Source organism: Siniperca chuatsi, linkage group LG18 (assembly GCF_020085105.1).
Source record: "Siniperca chuatsi isolate FFG_IHB_CAS linkage group LG18, ASM2008510v1, whole genome shotgun sequence".
Lineage (NCBI taxonomy): Eukaryota > Metazoa > Chordata > Actinopteri > Centrarchiformes > Sinipercidae > Siniperca > Siniperca chuatsi.
In genome coordinates, this window is record NC_058059.1 from 15,126,100 (window position 1) to 15,143,757 (window position 17,658).

General features: G+C 38.4%; 1 protein-coding gene across 6 annotated transcripts in view; it reads left to right on the plus strand.

Annotated features, from left to right (window-relative positions):
• Positions 1 to 387: 387 nt before the first annotated feature.
• sardh (sarcosine dehydrogenase) overlaps positions 388 to 17,658 on the plus strand; it is a 47,867-nt gene continuing 30,596 nt past the window's right edge. For 2 of the 6 annotated variants that reach the window (XM_044173276.1, XM_044173280.1), the window contains exons 1-9: positions 2,846 to 3,001; positions 4,118 to 4,307; positions 5,748 to 5,884; positions 6,364 to 6,542; positions 7,849 to 8,028; positions 9,279 to 9,402; positions 9,620 to 9,720; positions 12,283 to 12,387; positions 17,096 to 17,225. In XM_044173276.1, the coding sequence (XP_044029211.1) occupies positions 4,123 to 4,307; positions 5,748 to 5,884; positions 6,364 to 6,542; positions 7,849 to 8,028; positions 9,279 to 9,402; positions 9,620 to 9,720; positions 12,283 to 12,387; positions 17,096 to 17,225 (1,141 nt within the window). In that variant the 5' untranslated portion in view covers positions 2,846 to 3,001; positions 4,118 to 4,122. Of the gene's footprint in view, positions 407 to 2,845; positions 3,133 to 3,158; positions 3,945 to 4,117; positions 4,308 to 5,716; positions 5,885 to 6,363; positions 6,543 to 7,848; positions 8,029 to 9,278; positions 9,403 to 9,619; positions 9,721 to 12,282; positions 12,388 to 17,095; positions 17,226 to 17,658 lie in introns of those variants that run through there. The other 4 variants (XM_044173279.1, XM_044173278.1, XM_044173277.1 and 1 more) reach the window with 4 other exon arrangements.

The window sequence follows — 17,658 nt, forward strand, 5'->3', positions numbered from 1 at the left end:
AAGCAATGACTTCCAATAACACGCTCCTAAAGAGGTCAGTTGATAAGACAATGCATAACCCATTGCCTGCTAACCTGTGCAAATCGCACCACACAATCGAGCTATCTGCTAAGCCGTCAGAGAAGAACCCTTGGCCCAGGGTCGATGTAGACGAAGATTTCCCAAAAAACCTGTTGTGTAGCAGCAACAAGAAATCTTGCCCTTTAGCCAGCTGCAATCACTGATGCAAACACCCCCAAGCTGTGACTCTTGTCAAACAGACCTGCAGAGATGCAACATATCCTGCTGTCATAAAGACCTATATTCATTCTTCTCTGTTACATCTCAACAGGAGCCATCTCAATAGCCAGAAAAGAATTTGGCAACAAGTGAAACAAGTATAAGTACAAAAACATTTTCCAGAGTGGTATGTAGCCTATAATGAATATAATGTATTTTGTCTTTTATGTGTGTGTATGTCTATGTATATAGTATGTATGTAAGTATGTATGTAGCCTACTATGTGTATATATGTATGTATGCTTGTATGTGCATGTTTCATTATTTACGTCTTGTAACTATTCCTAATGTTGCTTACACGTTAAAATAGTAGCTGTAATTGTACCATTTTAGCCACCAAAAAAAAGAGGAGCTGGCGTTAAGCTACAACCAGGGGCACCCACTAATAGGGGGAATAGAGGGTGCCTCCTCAGACATCATTCCCCAAACTACTTGGGAAACATATGTAGCATGTTGGTTACTGAGCAGGGGATCCTCTAAGCCACAGTAATCATCTTCTTCTTCTGTTGGGTTTTATGGTGGTTGGCATCCATAAGTGATGCCAGCATTAAAAGCAGTTTTCTCTAAACAGTTATTTCACCTAGGTCCTAAAATGGCCTTGTGTAATTAATTACAATATATTATCATAAATAAAATATAGCTCTGTGAAAGTGTAGACTAATTCACTGACGCACAAACTAACCTGTTGCTTTGTCTTTTTGCTTTCTCTTCCCTTTTCCCTCTTCCTCCCTGCCTGGACAACATGAATGTACTGTTTTACTTCATATGTATTTACTGTAGTTAATGCAATACCTTATTTTAACTGAAACACCTATCATGTTGCTTTACTATATTTTAATCATATACTTACATCATGTTTTCCCCTGGGGTTGCTAGCTAGCTAGTTGTTAACTTGTTTGCTTAGCTAACAAACGTGTTCCATGTCCATGTGTGTACATGCTGATCTGGGGTCAGATTGGTATGATTTGGGTATAAATAAATCATTTCATTTAAAATATATGGATTTTTATTTATAGATATTATTCATGTAATTTGCATGCAAAATAGGTCTACCCAACAAGTGGACAAAAAATTCTACCTGCGGCAACACTTCAAAAGTAGCCCAATTCTGTGGGGAAAACCGTGGACCTGGCAACCCTGGAAGTGGCTTAGGAGGGAGGGAGAGGATATTTTCAGTTTGGATGGTGGGTGTCTGTGAGGGGCTGCTCACCTCTAGATTCAGCCGCACCCCAAGGCCGTTGGATACCAGTTTGAAGACAGGAATTAAAGTACTGTGGTGGTTTTCTTTGCTCCTGGCACCTCAGGGCTGATCAGCCTCTCAGTGAACACAGCCTCTGAGTCCGACAGGGAATACAGTACCCAGGTGATTTATGGAGTTTCCTGTTGGACATATAGCTTTTCTTGTTGCTTGTAAACTCAAGTTTCCGCTAACTGCTGTTAACTTTAGTTTCACCAAAATCAGTGAATAAAGTTATAAAGTTGTGCTTTTGAACAGTGATCAGTGAGGCCCAAGCTATATGTTCTTTCCTAGGGTGGCAAAGGCATGACCTGCCCTACTCTGCCTCTGATTGGCTTACCCTGATACTTACCCTAGGGAGCATCCATTTTTGTTGCAGCAGTATTTGACAGTTAAAAGAGGAGCAGCTTTCCTGTGAGTGGGCGTGGTTTCAGTGCCTCAGTGGACACGCCCCCAGCGTTTGAGAGCAGAGAATACTGCTTATTTTACTTACTTGGCGCTTTTTTTAATCATTCAAATTTGGCTTTGGTTAATAACACATTTTTCTGTGGTGTGACAAACTCAGAATACATATTTATCATTGCTTTACAAACCAATCTTATGGAGCTATCCGCAGAGATCCACAGAGGTGGAGTTGGACTAGGTCAAGCTTTACCTATTTAGTCAAGCTCCACCAATTTGGCTCTGCAGTGAGCACCACTTGGTCTGTTAACTGGACAGGTGGTGTACAGTTTGGGTGAGGTTCTGAATGAAACTGTGTCACAGCTCTTGTCAATCAGGTTTATTTGTCTTTCTAACATGTTCTAAAGTGTTGTTAGTAATGAGATATAGCATAAAACATGCATTTTAAATGAATGAGATGTATACTTTGAAACAACATTGTGAAAAAAGAACATTTAACAGCAGAGCTGAGCCAGCAGTATTTGGTAGGTAAATCCATGCAAGCAAAACAATTTTCCTCAATTAGATTATTTAAGGCACAAAAAGAGCATACCACAGCAGCACAACTCTACATAAACATGACATCTGAACTTTTCAGGTCTGGTTGACCCGGACCATACTGCTGCAAGTTTTAACTCCATAGGTCGTACATTTGACCTTTTTGCTGATCACTTCTAAATGCATGCTATAGGTTTATGAAATTTCAAGATATTTCCATCATTGGTCAATTGGTTTATATTAATTTCTGTACAGTTTGATTAATTAGCAGACACATGTGCTTGAGTTGTGTAGGGATTTGAAATTCTGTGTCGTTTCTGCCCAACATCAGGAATTTAATTCCTTATTTCTTATTAAGTTGTTATTTGACTGACCTGATTTCTGGGTTGGTACCTTCGAGTTTACAGCAAGCTTGAGAGACTAGTCGCAACGGAGGGGAGGGGTCAAAACAGGAACAAGGTTACAACTGCATTCCCCTCTACAGCTCACATTATCTACGGAACTGCTGCTCCTGGGCCAAACTTTAAAGCGCTGTCTCTCTCTCTGGTAAACAACTATTCGGCTACTTTTCGCGACTCCAATCCCTTCTGCAAAGTACCCCCCCCCCTTTTTTTTTTAGATCTTGTATCGGGTTTATATTCCCTGGACAGTCTGTACTGTAACAGGCGGAATCGAGTGTAAGTGTGCATGTGGAAACCAAACTGCTTTCATGCAACAAAGTAACTGTATGATGGAACATGCAGGTTTGGTAACGTTGTATTGTATTACATGCTTGTTGGTGTGAGATGTCACATGCTGCGTTTATGCGCCATTACCGCTTGCTGCCACTCAGGCTGTTTTTGTTATTTTGGGACGTGCATGCAGTCTATTTAATGTATATGTTCTATTATACACGTCAATGTGCATGGTATTGTTTATTCTCAAGTACAATGAAGCGATACAGGGTGTTGTGAGCATGCTGTAAAAACTTTAAAGAGCGCAAGAAGCACAGGACCAAGCGTCTGCTATTGGTTCGTGTCCACAGGGACTTTTTTGTGGACACGTACCACAAAAGACGTACACGTAACTGTTGACTGTTGTGCGTTAGCAGCCAGTTTCTAGACAGTTTACTGCGATTTTTTCAAATCCTATTTCTCGCTGTCAAGCTATTGGAGGTTTCATGTTCGAACTAGGTTACAGAAAGATCAAATGATGAGTGGGAACCATACTCTGATGAGGACTCGCGTGTAGACCAATGGTAAATGGACTGCATCTATGTAGCGATTTTCTTGGCGGTTTGCAACCATTTAAATACCGCTCACCCTCTCCTTGCAAGCGTGTAAGAGAAACTACGGTGGCCGCGAAATGCGCGAAAAACGCAAGTAGCCGTACATAGAGCCAGTGTTTGGTTTGTCCGTTCTGGACTACTGTAGAAACATGGCGGTGCAACATGGCGACCTCCGTGGAAGGGGACCCGCTCTCTATGTAGCTAAAAACGGCTTTTTCTAAGGTAATGAAAACAACGATTCTTATTTTCAGGCGATTATACACTAATGAAAACATACTTTGAAACTACTTGCATTGCACATGACTTTATTCTGAATATTGAATATTCTGCACATATAATCCACATATGCTTCTGCAGTGTGACTCTGTCCCTTTGTGTCTGCTGACTGCCCACAGGGGCCATGGCCTTCCTAGGGAGTGCAGTTCGGCGGGTGGTGTTGGCAGTGCGGCCTCCTCTCTCTCCCTTGTGCAGGACAACCGCTCGGTCCTACAGCTCAGAGCCCACCAAGGAAAAAAGTGTTCCCTACGAGAAGACACTCAAACAGGAGAATGGAGCCTCCTCTGGACCCACTAAACCTTTACCCAGGTTAGCTTAGTGGATGAATGAATGTTGTTTACTGTGTTATGTGCTGTAAAAGTGACTGTTGACTTCCAGCAGTTTTTGCAATTAAAGACCAGCTTCTGTTTGAATTTTTACATTCTGACGAGATGATTTAGGATTAAGAACATGCACATAGTTGGGTAAATTGAGTTGTGATTATCGACCAGTTGATGGAGGTATAATGGTCATGATAACCAGTGGTGGAAGAAGTATTCAGATCCTTTAAAAGTAGCAATACCACACTGTGAAAATACTCCACTACAAGTACAAGTCCTGCATTGAAAATATTACTTAACTGCGTAAGTATTATCAGCAAAATGTACTCAAAGTATCAAAAGTACTCATAATGCTGAGTGTTTTACTATTGTATATTGTATTATTATTATTATTATTGATGCATTCATGTGTAATTTGCATTTTACTGTTGTAGTTGGTCTAGGTGGAGTGGATTTGAACCAGTTTATATACAGTTGGGTAGTTTAATATATTTTTTACGTACAAACATATGATGAACTTGTTTTGTCATGTTTTGTAAAATCATATGTTTTGTACGTAAAATTTTAGTTTGCATAGTAACCAGTAACTAAAGTTGTCCGACAAATGTAGTAGAGTAAAAAGTACAATATTTCCCTCTGAATTGTTGTGGAGTGAAAGTATAAAGCAGCATAGAATGAAAATACTCAAGTACAATACTAGAGTAAATGTACTTAGTTACATTCCACCACTGATGGTGTCCTCTACAAGGCCTGGACAGATTGTAGTGCTCTGGGGTTCACTCAGGTCTGAAAGCAATATTTGTCAGTTTAATAAAACAAACATCATTTTGAAATAATGGAAACTGTGGATTTAAGTAATGATATCATTCATCTACTCATTAATAAAAATATAAATACTATTCTTTTTAATTTCGGGGTTGGGACTTTAAAGCAATAGGTCGACATTTTGGGGAAATATGTTTTACTTTTGTGCAGAGAATTTGATGAGAAGATCGATATCACTCATATCTGTCCATTAAATATGAAGTTAAAGCCATTAGCCAGTTAGCTTAGCTTAGTATAGAGACTGGAAGAGGAGGGAAACAGCTAGCCTGACATCATCCTCCATAAAACCAGAAACTGGATGGATTAAACAAACGAGGTAAGTGTTAATTAGTGAGCTTTAGAGTTGCTGGTAGGCAAATTTTGTTACTTAATATATTTAACGGACAGACAAGTGAGTGGTATTGATCTTCTTATCTAACTCGCGACAAGAAAGTGAATGTGTATTTCCAAATATGTCAAATAGTTCCTTTGAGTAACTGAAAGGACCTTTTGTTTTTGACTTGGTTTGATTCAGTGAATCGTGTCACTGTTTTGTGTTTTAAGTGGTATCATCCTTGAAAGTCATGTTTTCAGTTCACCTGTAGTTACCTGCCACCTGCCTCAGGTCAGCGGATGTGGTGGTGATCGGAGGAGGCAGTCTGGGCTGTCAGACCATCTACCACCTGGCTAAAATGGGGATGACCAACGTAGTTCTTCTGGAGAGAGACAGACTGACTGCTGGCACCACCTGGCACACTGCAGGTAACAAACTGTAAGGATATGGACCGGTGTAAGGAGTGTGTATGTACCTGAAATGCTGAAATGTTGAGCATCCAAATATTATCTTACTATTTTTAAATTAATATGTTTTAATTCCACATTAATTGCATGGTTCCAACCCATGTAAAACATGCTTAAAATGACGAAGAACTCTGGGTTAGTTGGTTTAACAATAAAGCGAAATCCATGTTGTTACATATACAGTACTTCTACCAAGTGCTATACATTGCTGGAAGCATGCTGTTATACTGTTTAAACCATCCACCCTTATTCTTACTCCTTAATTATCTACCTACAGTATGTTCTTTCTAACCTGCACTTCAAGTCTTTATAAGATTGCTGTAGAGAACGTGCTCATATTTGTGTGTTTGTATGTTCACCTGCATGTGTGCTCACACACGGTTCAGTACGTGCATTCCTGAATTTTTGTACATCTGCCGATGTGTGTGTCTGCTCACTAGGCCTGCTGTGGCAGCTCCGTCCCAGTGATGTTGAGGTAGAGCTCTTGGCCCACACCAGGAATGTGATCAGCAAAGACCTGGAGGAGGAGACGGGTCTCCACACAGGTTGGATCCAAAATGGAGGACTCTTCATTGCCTCCAACAAGCAGAGGCTGGACGAGTACAAGCGCCTCATGTCGGTAAGAATCCAGAATTGTTGCATTGATAGATAAAGCAATTAAAGGCTTATTATAGGACCTAATATTTGGGTCGATTTTGGTATAACTGGTGTACTTTGAAACTGGTACTTTCACTGTTTTCTGAGTTTTTCACGTGATGAAATACACCAAAATTTGAATAACCTCAGCAGAACTTTCCCTAAATTAAGTGTCACATTGGGAAAGTAAATGCTATTTTATCATTTAATTTATTTTTTATCATTTTCAACATAATTACTTAATAGGACTCATTCCTCTTGCAGTGTTAACTAATGTCCAAAAGCAAACTTCCTTGATGTGTTTGTTTGATGAGGAATCATCAAACAATCAGCCCTTTAATGCTTGGCACAGAGGGAGATATTGAATTGGCTAACATTTGCTAATGCTAGGCTACATACTGACACCTAAGTATTATTGTAGCTGCCTGTTAATTGTTTTTCGCTATAGTACAGCCGATGTGCAGAAATGCCAGAGCGGCTGCTCTTGCATTGAGCCGAGGTTATTTAAATATGTAATTAACTGGCTTACAGCTTTATTATAGCATTTAAATGATTTCCATAGCAACAGGTGTTATTGAGTCCACTACAAAGTAGGTGGCTGCGAATGCCAACAGGTTTTTTTTTTTCAAGAACACAAAAAGACTTTGGACAGAGGAAGCATCACTGTGACAGCAGTGAGGTGGGATGAAAGGAAAGATCTTTACCCATAGAGGTTTATCCTTGTATTCAAAACAATTTTAGTTCTAAAAGTCAAAATGAATCAGTTAAGCAAATAACTTTTTGTAAAATTCATACACATTTGTGCTACAAGAAAAGGCTGTTTGCTCTCTTAGCCAGTTTTTTTAAGAATTGCATGTTAATGGGGCTCAGGGCTTTAAAATGCAGAGTTGATATTTGGGTTTGTGATTGCTCAACACCATGGTGGCTCCTGTTTACCTTGATTATGTGTGTCTGAGGTTCAAAGTTCACTCGAAACTTCACCTAACCAGTGCACGGTGTAAAACCGATCAGCCATGAAAAAGCAGCGAACATGTTTAGATCAACAATCCTCAGTTAAAACTTAACTAATGATATGCTACTAGTGACTTTCACTCAACTCCTCCGGCAGCTGCTTCACAGTAAGAAAGATAATCGGATGTGTTTGCTTGAAAGCTTTTACTGTGCAGGAAGCACATGCAGGAAGTTTTCTCATTTGATGTAGAATAAAGGTGATACAACTGATCTTTATGTGAAAAAAATCATACCATAGACCATAACCAATAAAACATGGCATCTCCCCATATTTCTAGCTGGGTAAAGTTTATGGTATCGAGTCCCATGTCCTGTCACCTGCGGAGACCAAGGACCTGTATCCTCTGATGAATGTTGATGATCTGTACGGGACTCTGTATGTACCAAAAGATGGCACCATGGACCCAGCAGGCACCTGCACCACCCTGGCCAGAGCTGCCTCTACCAGGGGAGCCACGGTAATGTGTGCTGGTCTGCTGACTGGTGGTTTTCTTGTTGGACCAGCAGTATACACAGTGTTTTCTTCTATTCATGGATATACATCATATATTACAGTGGTTGTGCATATTTGTAATTGCTGTCTAGTCAACCAAATAAAAATCAGTTATTCTTTGTACATTGTAGCTTTTCTGAGTTAGTTCTTGTATTTTTTAGAACAGCAGATGGGTTGTGTGAAGTGTGGAAGTGTGCCAAAAGCTATAAATTAGAAGCTTATAAATCGTGTGCATGTGATTTAAGTTTCTGTTTATTTTTGCATACTTTTCTGTGTGCTTTACATCATGTTGCATCATGTTAATTGTCCAGATATAGTAAATCCCACCCATTGAACCCTGCAAATAGCTGTTCTGCTGTGAATACTTATGTACATGTGATTTTCTTTCGGTTTGTATTTTTAATTATTTTGCAAAGATTTCAAACAAACTTTTTTCACGTTGTCATTATGGGGTATTGTTTGTAGATTTTTGAGGAAAATAATGAATTTAATAATAAGGCTGTAATGGAATAAGGCTGTAACATAACAAAATGTGGAAAAACTGAAGCACTGTGAATACTTTCCGGGTGCATTGTATACTGGTATACAAATTTTAAAGGCAAGCCCTTTTAGTAATAAAATGCTAACTTAAGGCTTTAGTCTGACTTTTTGGCCTCATGAAGGTAGCTACGTTTTTGGTAGATCACCATGGTAACTGAGACTGCACAGCTGCTGGAAAGCAGGCTAAGCTCAGGCTAATACTGTCGTAAAAATAAGAACTAAATTACCAATTTTTTTTCTTAAACGATGTCACCTTTTCTAGATTACCTTACTTAGCCTTACAATGCTATTGCTGTTATATGTGGAGATGTAGAGAAACTCAGCTAACATGCACTTTAGTGTGCTATTTGCTCTCAGAGCTACTTTATGTTTCTCATATTTCAAAGCATTTTACATTAGTTACTGTATGGTAATCAATGAGGAATTATGAAAATATGAATATGATTCAAATTGTGTCAATGGAGAGTGATTGATTCAGTATAGTGAACCCATACTGCTGTCACAGCAGCGTTGGAGAACATCAGGCCACACTTTTGAATAGAAAACTTTTTCACACAGATACTAAAAGGGCTCTAATATTATTCGATTGATTTTCTGTACCTTACATACTTGCAGAGCATATACATTATCTCCATGTTGCATGTGAATAACTCCACACTGTCCTCTTTAAATCAGGTGATCGAGAACTGCCCTGTGACTGGAATCCAAGTGCGGACAGATGACCTCGGTATGAAGAAGGTGAAGGCAGTGGAGACCCCTCATGGGACCATTGAGACGCCTTGTGTGGTGAACTGCGCAGGTGAGATTCAGACAAGATCAGCTAACTAATCATCCCAAAGACAACAAAACCACAGGTTATAAGCATTTTGGTTTTATTTGACATATAAAATAAACATTGTGCTTTGCACATTTTATGTGAAGCATTCTTGATGTAACTCAGGGAGATATTATGAGCATTCATCAAGAATTAAAGGTGGCATTTTTATGACGTTTTTGTTTCTGTGTGTTACATGCAGGTGTGTGGGCCACCAAGCTGGGAGAAATGGCCGGAGTCAAGGTGCCTCTTATCGCGATGCATCATGCCTATGTGGTGACAGAGAGAATTGAAGGCATACAGGTACAGTAGGACCTCCATCTGTTATATCTGAACAGCTTGATTGTGGTTCATGATGTATTGTACTAAAAAATAAAATAAACTATTGGCACACCTTTCTGTAGGCCCTGTTAGTATGCTGGCAAATGGCAGGAATGATTTTCATATTTTATTTTATTGCTTTTGGAGCATCATATCCTGAAAGAAAATGCTGACCTGTGCAGCAAAACTGTATCTGAAAGTTCTTGTATTGTTGTCAGTACAAGAAACCAGAAGATGGAACATGTGAATGGAGACATAATATATCATTTGTAATACAGACCTGTATCTAATGTAACATCTTTTAATAATTTTAATAATTGTTGCCCAAACACAGTCCAAAAGGTATGCATGCTACTTGTGTTTGTGTTTGTTTCAGTATGGGGTTATTTTAATTTTAGAATCTGCAAGGTGCATTTTATTAACTCTACCGAATGACATGTTGAGCTGTTGTGCTCTTCACCTGTTAATACTGATACCACATACCTTTGGGGTTTATGTAGTGTGTGGACGTAGAGTTAGCTGTAATGTTCTGTTTTCCATCTTGTTGATGTTGCCTTTCTGCAACCTTAACATTACACATAAGCGTTATAGTATTATATATTTTTGCACTTAAGCAAGCATTGTTAACGTAGCTGCTTTTTTCAAAATCAAAGTCTAGTTAATTGTTCATTGTTTTGTTCATTTTTATTATAACATAAAGCAGCATGTTTCCAGCAACGAGGAATTACAAGTAACTATGATACCTGATTGTATGTGTAATGATACATGTGTGATGCCACTATTACCTTGTGACAATTATTGTAAGATTTCACAATTCATTAGAAAATATTAAAGCCTTACATTACATTATGCATGATTTATAATGCACTATTCAGGTATCCTCATAGAAAGTACTACTGTAACTTAGATTTAATTTAGATTAGATTTAATTCTCCATGGAGATAGAAATTCATTCATCTGTCTGTATGGCCAACAGGGGGCACTGTGACATTATAGATTTTCACCTGTAATGGTCCAGACTGCTGTGTTGGAATGAGATGTGTGTATGCTTGTTTGTGTAAGTGAGAAGGGGATATTGTTTTGTTTTTATCCATTAATGCTGATAATGTGTGTATTTGGGGGGCACTGTGTGCACTCTGTATGGAGATATAACACATGTCTGACATGGCTTGTGAACATGATCCTTTGTAACTCTGTGATTGTGGATCTTGTGTGTATTGTGTGTTAGATTTAGTTAGTGTACACATGCATAACCGTGCTCATCCTCTAGAGGCCGGTGGTTTTAGGCATGCTGTCAGAGCTTCCCTGTGTTATGTAGTTTAAGAGCAGCTTAACCAGCATTACAGCTACATCATGTACACAGACATCAGCCCACACACAAAATGACACACTCGGGTGCCATCAGGAAATCTGTTCCTACCAGGATGTGCAACTTGTCAGGTCAAACATCTCATGCTGACCACATGTCTGTCTGTCTGTCTGTGTGTGTCTGTGTATGTGTGTGTGTGTGTGTGTGTGTGTGAATAGTTTGTTTTTGTCCTTGGAGGCTGTAGTGGATTTAAATTTTAAAGGTACCAAGCTTGCTGATAGGAATTGGTATATGTTTTTTTTTTTTTTTTTAACTGTGTGAGTACATGAAGGACAGAGTGTATTGAAGTTCAATGCTCAGTATTGATCACATGGAGTAAGCTGCCTGATTGTACTCAGCACAGAAGAGAGAGGAAATTAGCAGTTTAGTTTCTACTATATGTAGTGCGCCATTTTCCAAATGTCAGCTCGTTCACAGGTATTTTGCTTTTGTACCCAGCGAACCAATTGACTTTCGAATGAAAAGCACTCGTGACAGAATGAATACAAATGACACAACATACTTAAAGTGGAACTATTCATTAGACACTTGTACAAGAATGTTTACTGTGATTCAAGGGGGTGAATGCTTCTCTCTGCTGTGTTTTGAAAGAAGATTTTATGGTATGTCAGCAGCTGCCATACCATACATAAAGAAACGATATGGTTTGTTAAGGTATGTCATGGTATGTGTCACTGGTGCTGTAAAGATTTTTATGGTTGTTATGTCCCGTATTGTGTACCCTGTTTTGTACATACCAAAAGCACTGAATGTGAGAATCTGGGTGGAGTAAAGGGAAAAAGGGATACAGCATTGTAATTTCCCTTTTGTTTCAGCAAATTTCCCCCATTTTTATAATGGTCCTTTTTGATTTAAACTTTTAGTTTTTTAATTTTATGATCATTTTAGTTCATTATCTGATAGAACTACCAAGCATTTGCTGGTACAGCTTCAAATATGCTGTCATCATCTTGCCTTACATTGTGTCTTGTCATTATGAATGAGTATTTTACAGTTCTAGCTGCCAATCAAAGTAATTAATTTTTTAGATAAAGATTGAGGCTCTAGTAATTTACGGTGTGCCCTTTACATTATGTTTGACGCTTTAAAAGCTTTAAACTTACTTGATGAAATTAAACTGAAAAATATTAATTCTCTCTTTTGAATATTTCCACTTTATTCTTCACTCTTTGCAGAACATGCCAAATGTCAGGGACCATGATGCATCGGTGTACCTGCGCCTCCAAGGTGATGCCCTGTCTGTGGGTGGTTATGAACACAACCCCATCTTCTGGGATGAGGTAAGCTTGAATATTAACTGAATTATTAACAGTCTCATTCTCTGTCGATAGCTTTGAGACTCTAAAACCTTCTGTATTGACTACTTGTGTGCCTAAGTGAGAGCCATGACGCAACGTCTATCTTGTTTGACATAAAGTCAGATACTTCAATTAGGAAGCTGAATAAAGTTTAATCCAGTGTATATACTTCTCTTTGTCTCTGTCAGTTTGACCTCATCTCTTATTTAGTCTGTTTTTCTTTCCCTTGTCTTCATTACTTGCTGCTGTATTAGCTTGGAGGTCAAACTGTATTCATAACAGGACTCATAAAACTGTGTGTGTGTGTATATATATGTGTGTGTGTGTGTGTGTGTGTGTGTATGTGTGTTCACTAATCTTTCCCACAGTGGTGAAAGGCTCTATTCAGATCCTTTACTCAAGTAAAAGTAGCAATATCATAATATTGAATTACTTTATTACAAGTAAAAGTCCTGCATTAAAAACTTAGTAGTAAGTAAAAGTACTATTATTAGTATTATCAACAAAATGTACCATAAAGAAAAAGTTTGACAAATGTGCTTACTTGCTTTCATGCCAAGAGTTGGATAAGAAGATTGATACCACTCACATCTGTAGCCAGGAGGCAGCTAGCCTAGCTTAATCTAAAGACTGGAAGTAAGGGGAAGCAGCTAGCTTCTAAAGCTTACTAATTAACACATTATATCTTGATTTAATCAGTGTAAAAAGTTTGTAAAAAAAATTGTAAAAATTACAAGTTGTGGTTTTACTGGGGGTTACCTTTTGGACAGAGCCAGGCTAGCTGTTTCACCCTGTTTCCAGTCTTGCGCTAAGCTAAGCTAACCTCCTGCTGGTTCTAGCTTCATATTTAGAGTACAAACATGAGAAAGCAAATAGGTGTATTTCCCAAAATGTTGAACAAATTCTTTAGTATAGAGCCGCACTCAGGATTTTTTTATGTTAGCTTAGCATGAAGACTGGAGGTGAGGGAAACAGGTAGCCGGGCTCTGTCCAAAGGTTAAAAATATGTTTTTTAAAGCTGACTTATTTACACAATGTATCTCGTTTGTTTAATTTTGTTAGTTTAATAAAGAGAAATGTAAAATTGACAATTTGTGGTTTTAGGTAGAGTTTAACATGAGTGATATCAATCCTCTCATCCAACTCTCTGCAGGAAAGCAAATAAGCGTATTTCCCAAAATATCAAACTTTTCTTTAAGTATCAAAATTAAAAGTAGTCATTATGCAGAAAAAGTAAGGTTTGCAAAATGCAAACAACATTGCAAGTCACCCATCAAACTGTAGCTGATGGTGCATTGAGGCAAGGTTGTTATACTGAATAGAAAGACATGCATAAAATAATAATAAAAAGCGTTTTTCCACACTAACAATCCTAATTCAGTTTTTTGCTTGGTACTGTAAGTAGGGCTGGGTATCAAATTCAATACTTTTTCACTTCTGACTGAATTGTGTCCACTTGCACTAAATCAGTATTTATGAAAACTAATACTAAACTCATATATACTGAAACAGTATTAAACACTGACACAATTGAAAAGTTTGGTTTTGCTATAATTTATTTTTATTTTTAGAAAAACGTACTCAGCAAGGTAAGTTATCAAAAAAGTACTCTGTTGTCATGCATGGTAAAACTCAAATATCTTATTGCCTGCACACTAGATATTTAATTTCTAATGGGTAGATTGACAAGCATGCTCCTAAAGGAGATAAACTCATTGATTTTAATGTCACCATAGCTGTTCTTTTAGCACCACCCACAGACCTTATATTTTTAGTGCCGCTACTGGTGAAATTGCTTTTATTGGAACATTAAAACCAAAGCATTCCTGTAAAAGAATGAAATTACAAAAGGCTGTGAATACCTATTCAAACTAGTGTTTGGCAACTATAAACAGTAATCATATAGGCAGTTCTTTCATGCACCGGCTGACTGTTTAAAGGGGTGGTTGATTTTGGAGATTGATCTTTATAAAAGCCTTTGAATCGACAGGTGGTCTTGGTCTTTATGGATGTGTACTTTCTCTCAAGGACAGGTTTTTAGAGCAGTTTGTTAACTGGACTGGAAGGTTTGGTGGCAGGCATCTCTGCTCTTTTTCCTGTCCTGGTGCTCCACACTTTTCACTTCTCATCCTTCCCATTTGATTTATTCATTTCTTCCTTTAAATCTGTGTTCTGCTTACAATGCAATGTAATCCTGGACCTATCATTCACAGGTAAAGATTACTGTATCTAATTCAACTTGTTCATGTTTAAGAATCCGTCATAACAATAATTGTGATGAAATACATTTCAGTGGTAAATCTTGTAGAAACAATCCAAACAGAAGATATTTCTGTCTTTAATAAAAAGTTATCAAGCCCAAAAGAGAAAATAAAAAATAGAAAAGTCATGAAAAGCACCGGACAGAGTTTTTACAGGTCACTGATAATATCTTCTTGCCTTAAAGTATTTCTGTCTGGCTGCCTGCCTGTCTACAGACTCCTCACTGGTTTTTACATTTTAGAGGATTTCTTTGTGCAGAAGCAGCTTCTTTTGTTCTCGTTCTGCAGCTGAGCGTTGCTTTGATGTCTTGAGGCGGATGGAGGAAGAAAGAGGAGATACAGAAAGGAGAATTAGCAGGGAGACGGAGAGAATAGAGGATGCCTACTGAGTGACGATGAGCAAGATCGATGGCTTGGGAGGGATTGAGAGAAGTGAGGTGGCTAGGACAAAGAACACTGCTCCTCAGATACTCCAGTTGAGTGTCAGGGCTCGGTAATAATGCTCTTTTTTTCACATAAAAGCAGCTGCTGTCAGCTCGCACATCCCTGTGACATTCAAGTCTTAATCAAAACTGAAAGTGTCACCACTGACGCTAATTGTAAAGCCATAGGAACACTTCTGTCTAACTTAAATAATCTTCTAACTTAAATAAATTAAATTCAAATAAATTCTAACTTAAATAATCCCTTATATTTAACATTTTTAACATTTTAGGCTGTAAGTTGCTGCTGTTAACCAACGTGATATGTCTGCAATGACTCAGAAAAACTGTCACCGTCTGAAAGTAAGAGAATGATTGCTTTTCTGGGACCGAAGAGCCAGCATGGAGAAGAGTCAAGTTTGAATGGAGGGGTGCCCAGATCAGTGCCAGGATACAGGGAGAAATACATGACTGATAAAATTGCTGCACAGAGCATAAGCTGGTGTGCTGGACTCAATTTGAGCACCCTGAGTCAGTGAGATTAGTGTAGGAAGGGAGAATTTTAAGGCGAGGCGGTCTGAACTGCTCGGCATGAGTTGTAAGAGCTAAAGGCTCCATTTTGGCCCGGCTGACAAGGAGGGAGTTACAGAAGTCCAGATGAGGGAAAATTAAAGCTTGGACAAGGAACTGAGAGGGAAGGGTCTGATTTGACAGATGTTGATTCCCTGGTGGGAAAGAGTTGATTCAGCAGATGCTACATGATTGTGTTGTGGCTGCAGTGTGTCTTACTCTCACAGTTGGCTGTCTACAGTCGCATGTGGTGACTTGGACTGAAGTCACAGGGTTCTTGTCAACAGTAATGAGGAAGAAAAGGGAAACAGAGCACGTCAGTCTTGATGACATTGGCTTTGACATGGTGCACCAACATTGAACATCCATCACTACAATTCACTGCAGGAGTGGATTGTAGTGATTCATTTTTTAGGAAATAGGAACAAAACAGCCAGAGCTGAGTATCTTTGGTTTTTAAAGTGGCTAATCAATATTTTTATAATAACAATGTATCAAATGGCAATGTAAAAACAATGAGACAATGTGAAAGGGGTCGCTCGTAGTGATGAACCTACAGAGAATTTTCCCTCAGGAGGTGGTAGAGACTAAAAACAGAGCTTAAAGAGAATGGATATTGGACTTCTCTCTCCACTCCAGGTTGCCAGAAACATATAAATGATAATATTGCTCCATAAGTGCTGGATGTGTAAATAAGCAACTGTTTGCTAACAAGTTCATCATACTGTATGTCACTGTTGTGTTTACAACTTTTTTTCCGCTGCCCCCAAGTGGCCAAGAAAATCAGTTTATTGCAGGTTTAAAAAAAAAAATCGTGGAATCTGTCTGTGTTCTATTTGACTACTTAAAGTGGTCACATTATGCTTTTGTGCTTTTTTGTGTTATATATCTTTTTTGTGCATGTAATAGGTTTTCAAAGTGAATAAGCCCAAAGTTAAGCTAAAATAGAGCGTTCAAGACATAGGGTGAAAAGAGGTGCTACAGCAATGTGTAGTATGACCAAAAATATGGTGTTTTTTTGAAAATTAAACCATGTAAACCTATTCTGGTACAACCCCATAATCAAATTAGGAACCTGAAAATGAGCATAATATGACCACTTTGAATTCCTTGGGGGGACTTTCGTGCATAATCAGTTGCTAATTTGCATTTTCTCACAATTTTTCTCTTAATATTTTTCTCAATGGAAGATGTGCCCCTTGTAAAAGCACCTGTTTACCAAGATCAATGTGTTCTTGCAGCAGGATACATAATTTACATAAAATCTGCATGAAAACAAGTTTAAAAATCTGGGGGTTTTTTTGTAAATATGTTTTTAAAACAGAAAACAATGAGCCTTAAAAACTTCCCAACATGGGCAGCTGTTTTTAAGAATGACACACTTGTGTTTTGCCGGAAATAAGTAAGTCATGTATTTGTGTGTGTTTTATTTCCCAGGTGTCTGATAAGTTTGCCTTCAGCCTGTTTGACCTGGACTGGGATGTATTCATGCAACATATTGAGGGTGCAATCAACAGAGTTCCTGATCTGGAGCAGACTGGCATTAAGTCCACCGTTTGTGGACCAGGTACACATTTTTGTGAAAATGCACATTTCTTATAACATTATGCATTACAGCAGGGAACAAGCAACTTTCATGACACTTCTTAAATTGGACACATTCTAATTTAAAAGTGAAATGTATCCGTCTGTGAAATATCTTATGCACCGCTCCCATACTGCATTCACTCATGAATACCTAAACTAGCAGGCTATGTGTCATGTTTGTAGAGGAGATAGTTTGATTAGCTCAAGCCTGACTTCCTGTCCAGGCAATATCACGTTGCCGAAGTGGTTGAGTGAGCCGGTCTGTAGCTGTGAAGCCTGAAAAGTTACAGTATTGAATTGGATTTTTCGTCATCATAGTGTGATGTAGCTGTTGGAAGAGTCTGAATGGTTTTGTGAAGTGAAACAAGTGACAGCTGAAACAAACATTCACACAAATACACACACAAAAGAAA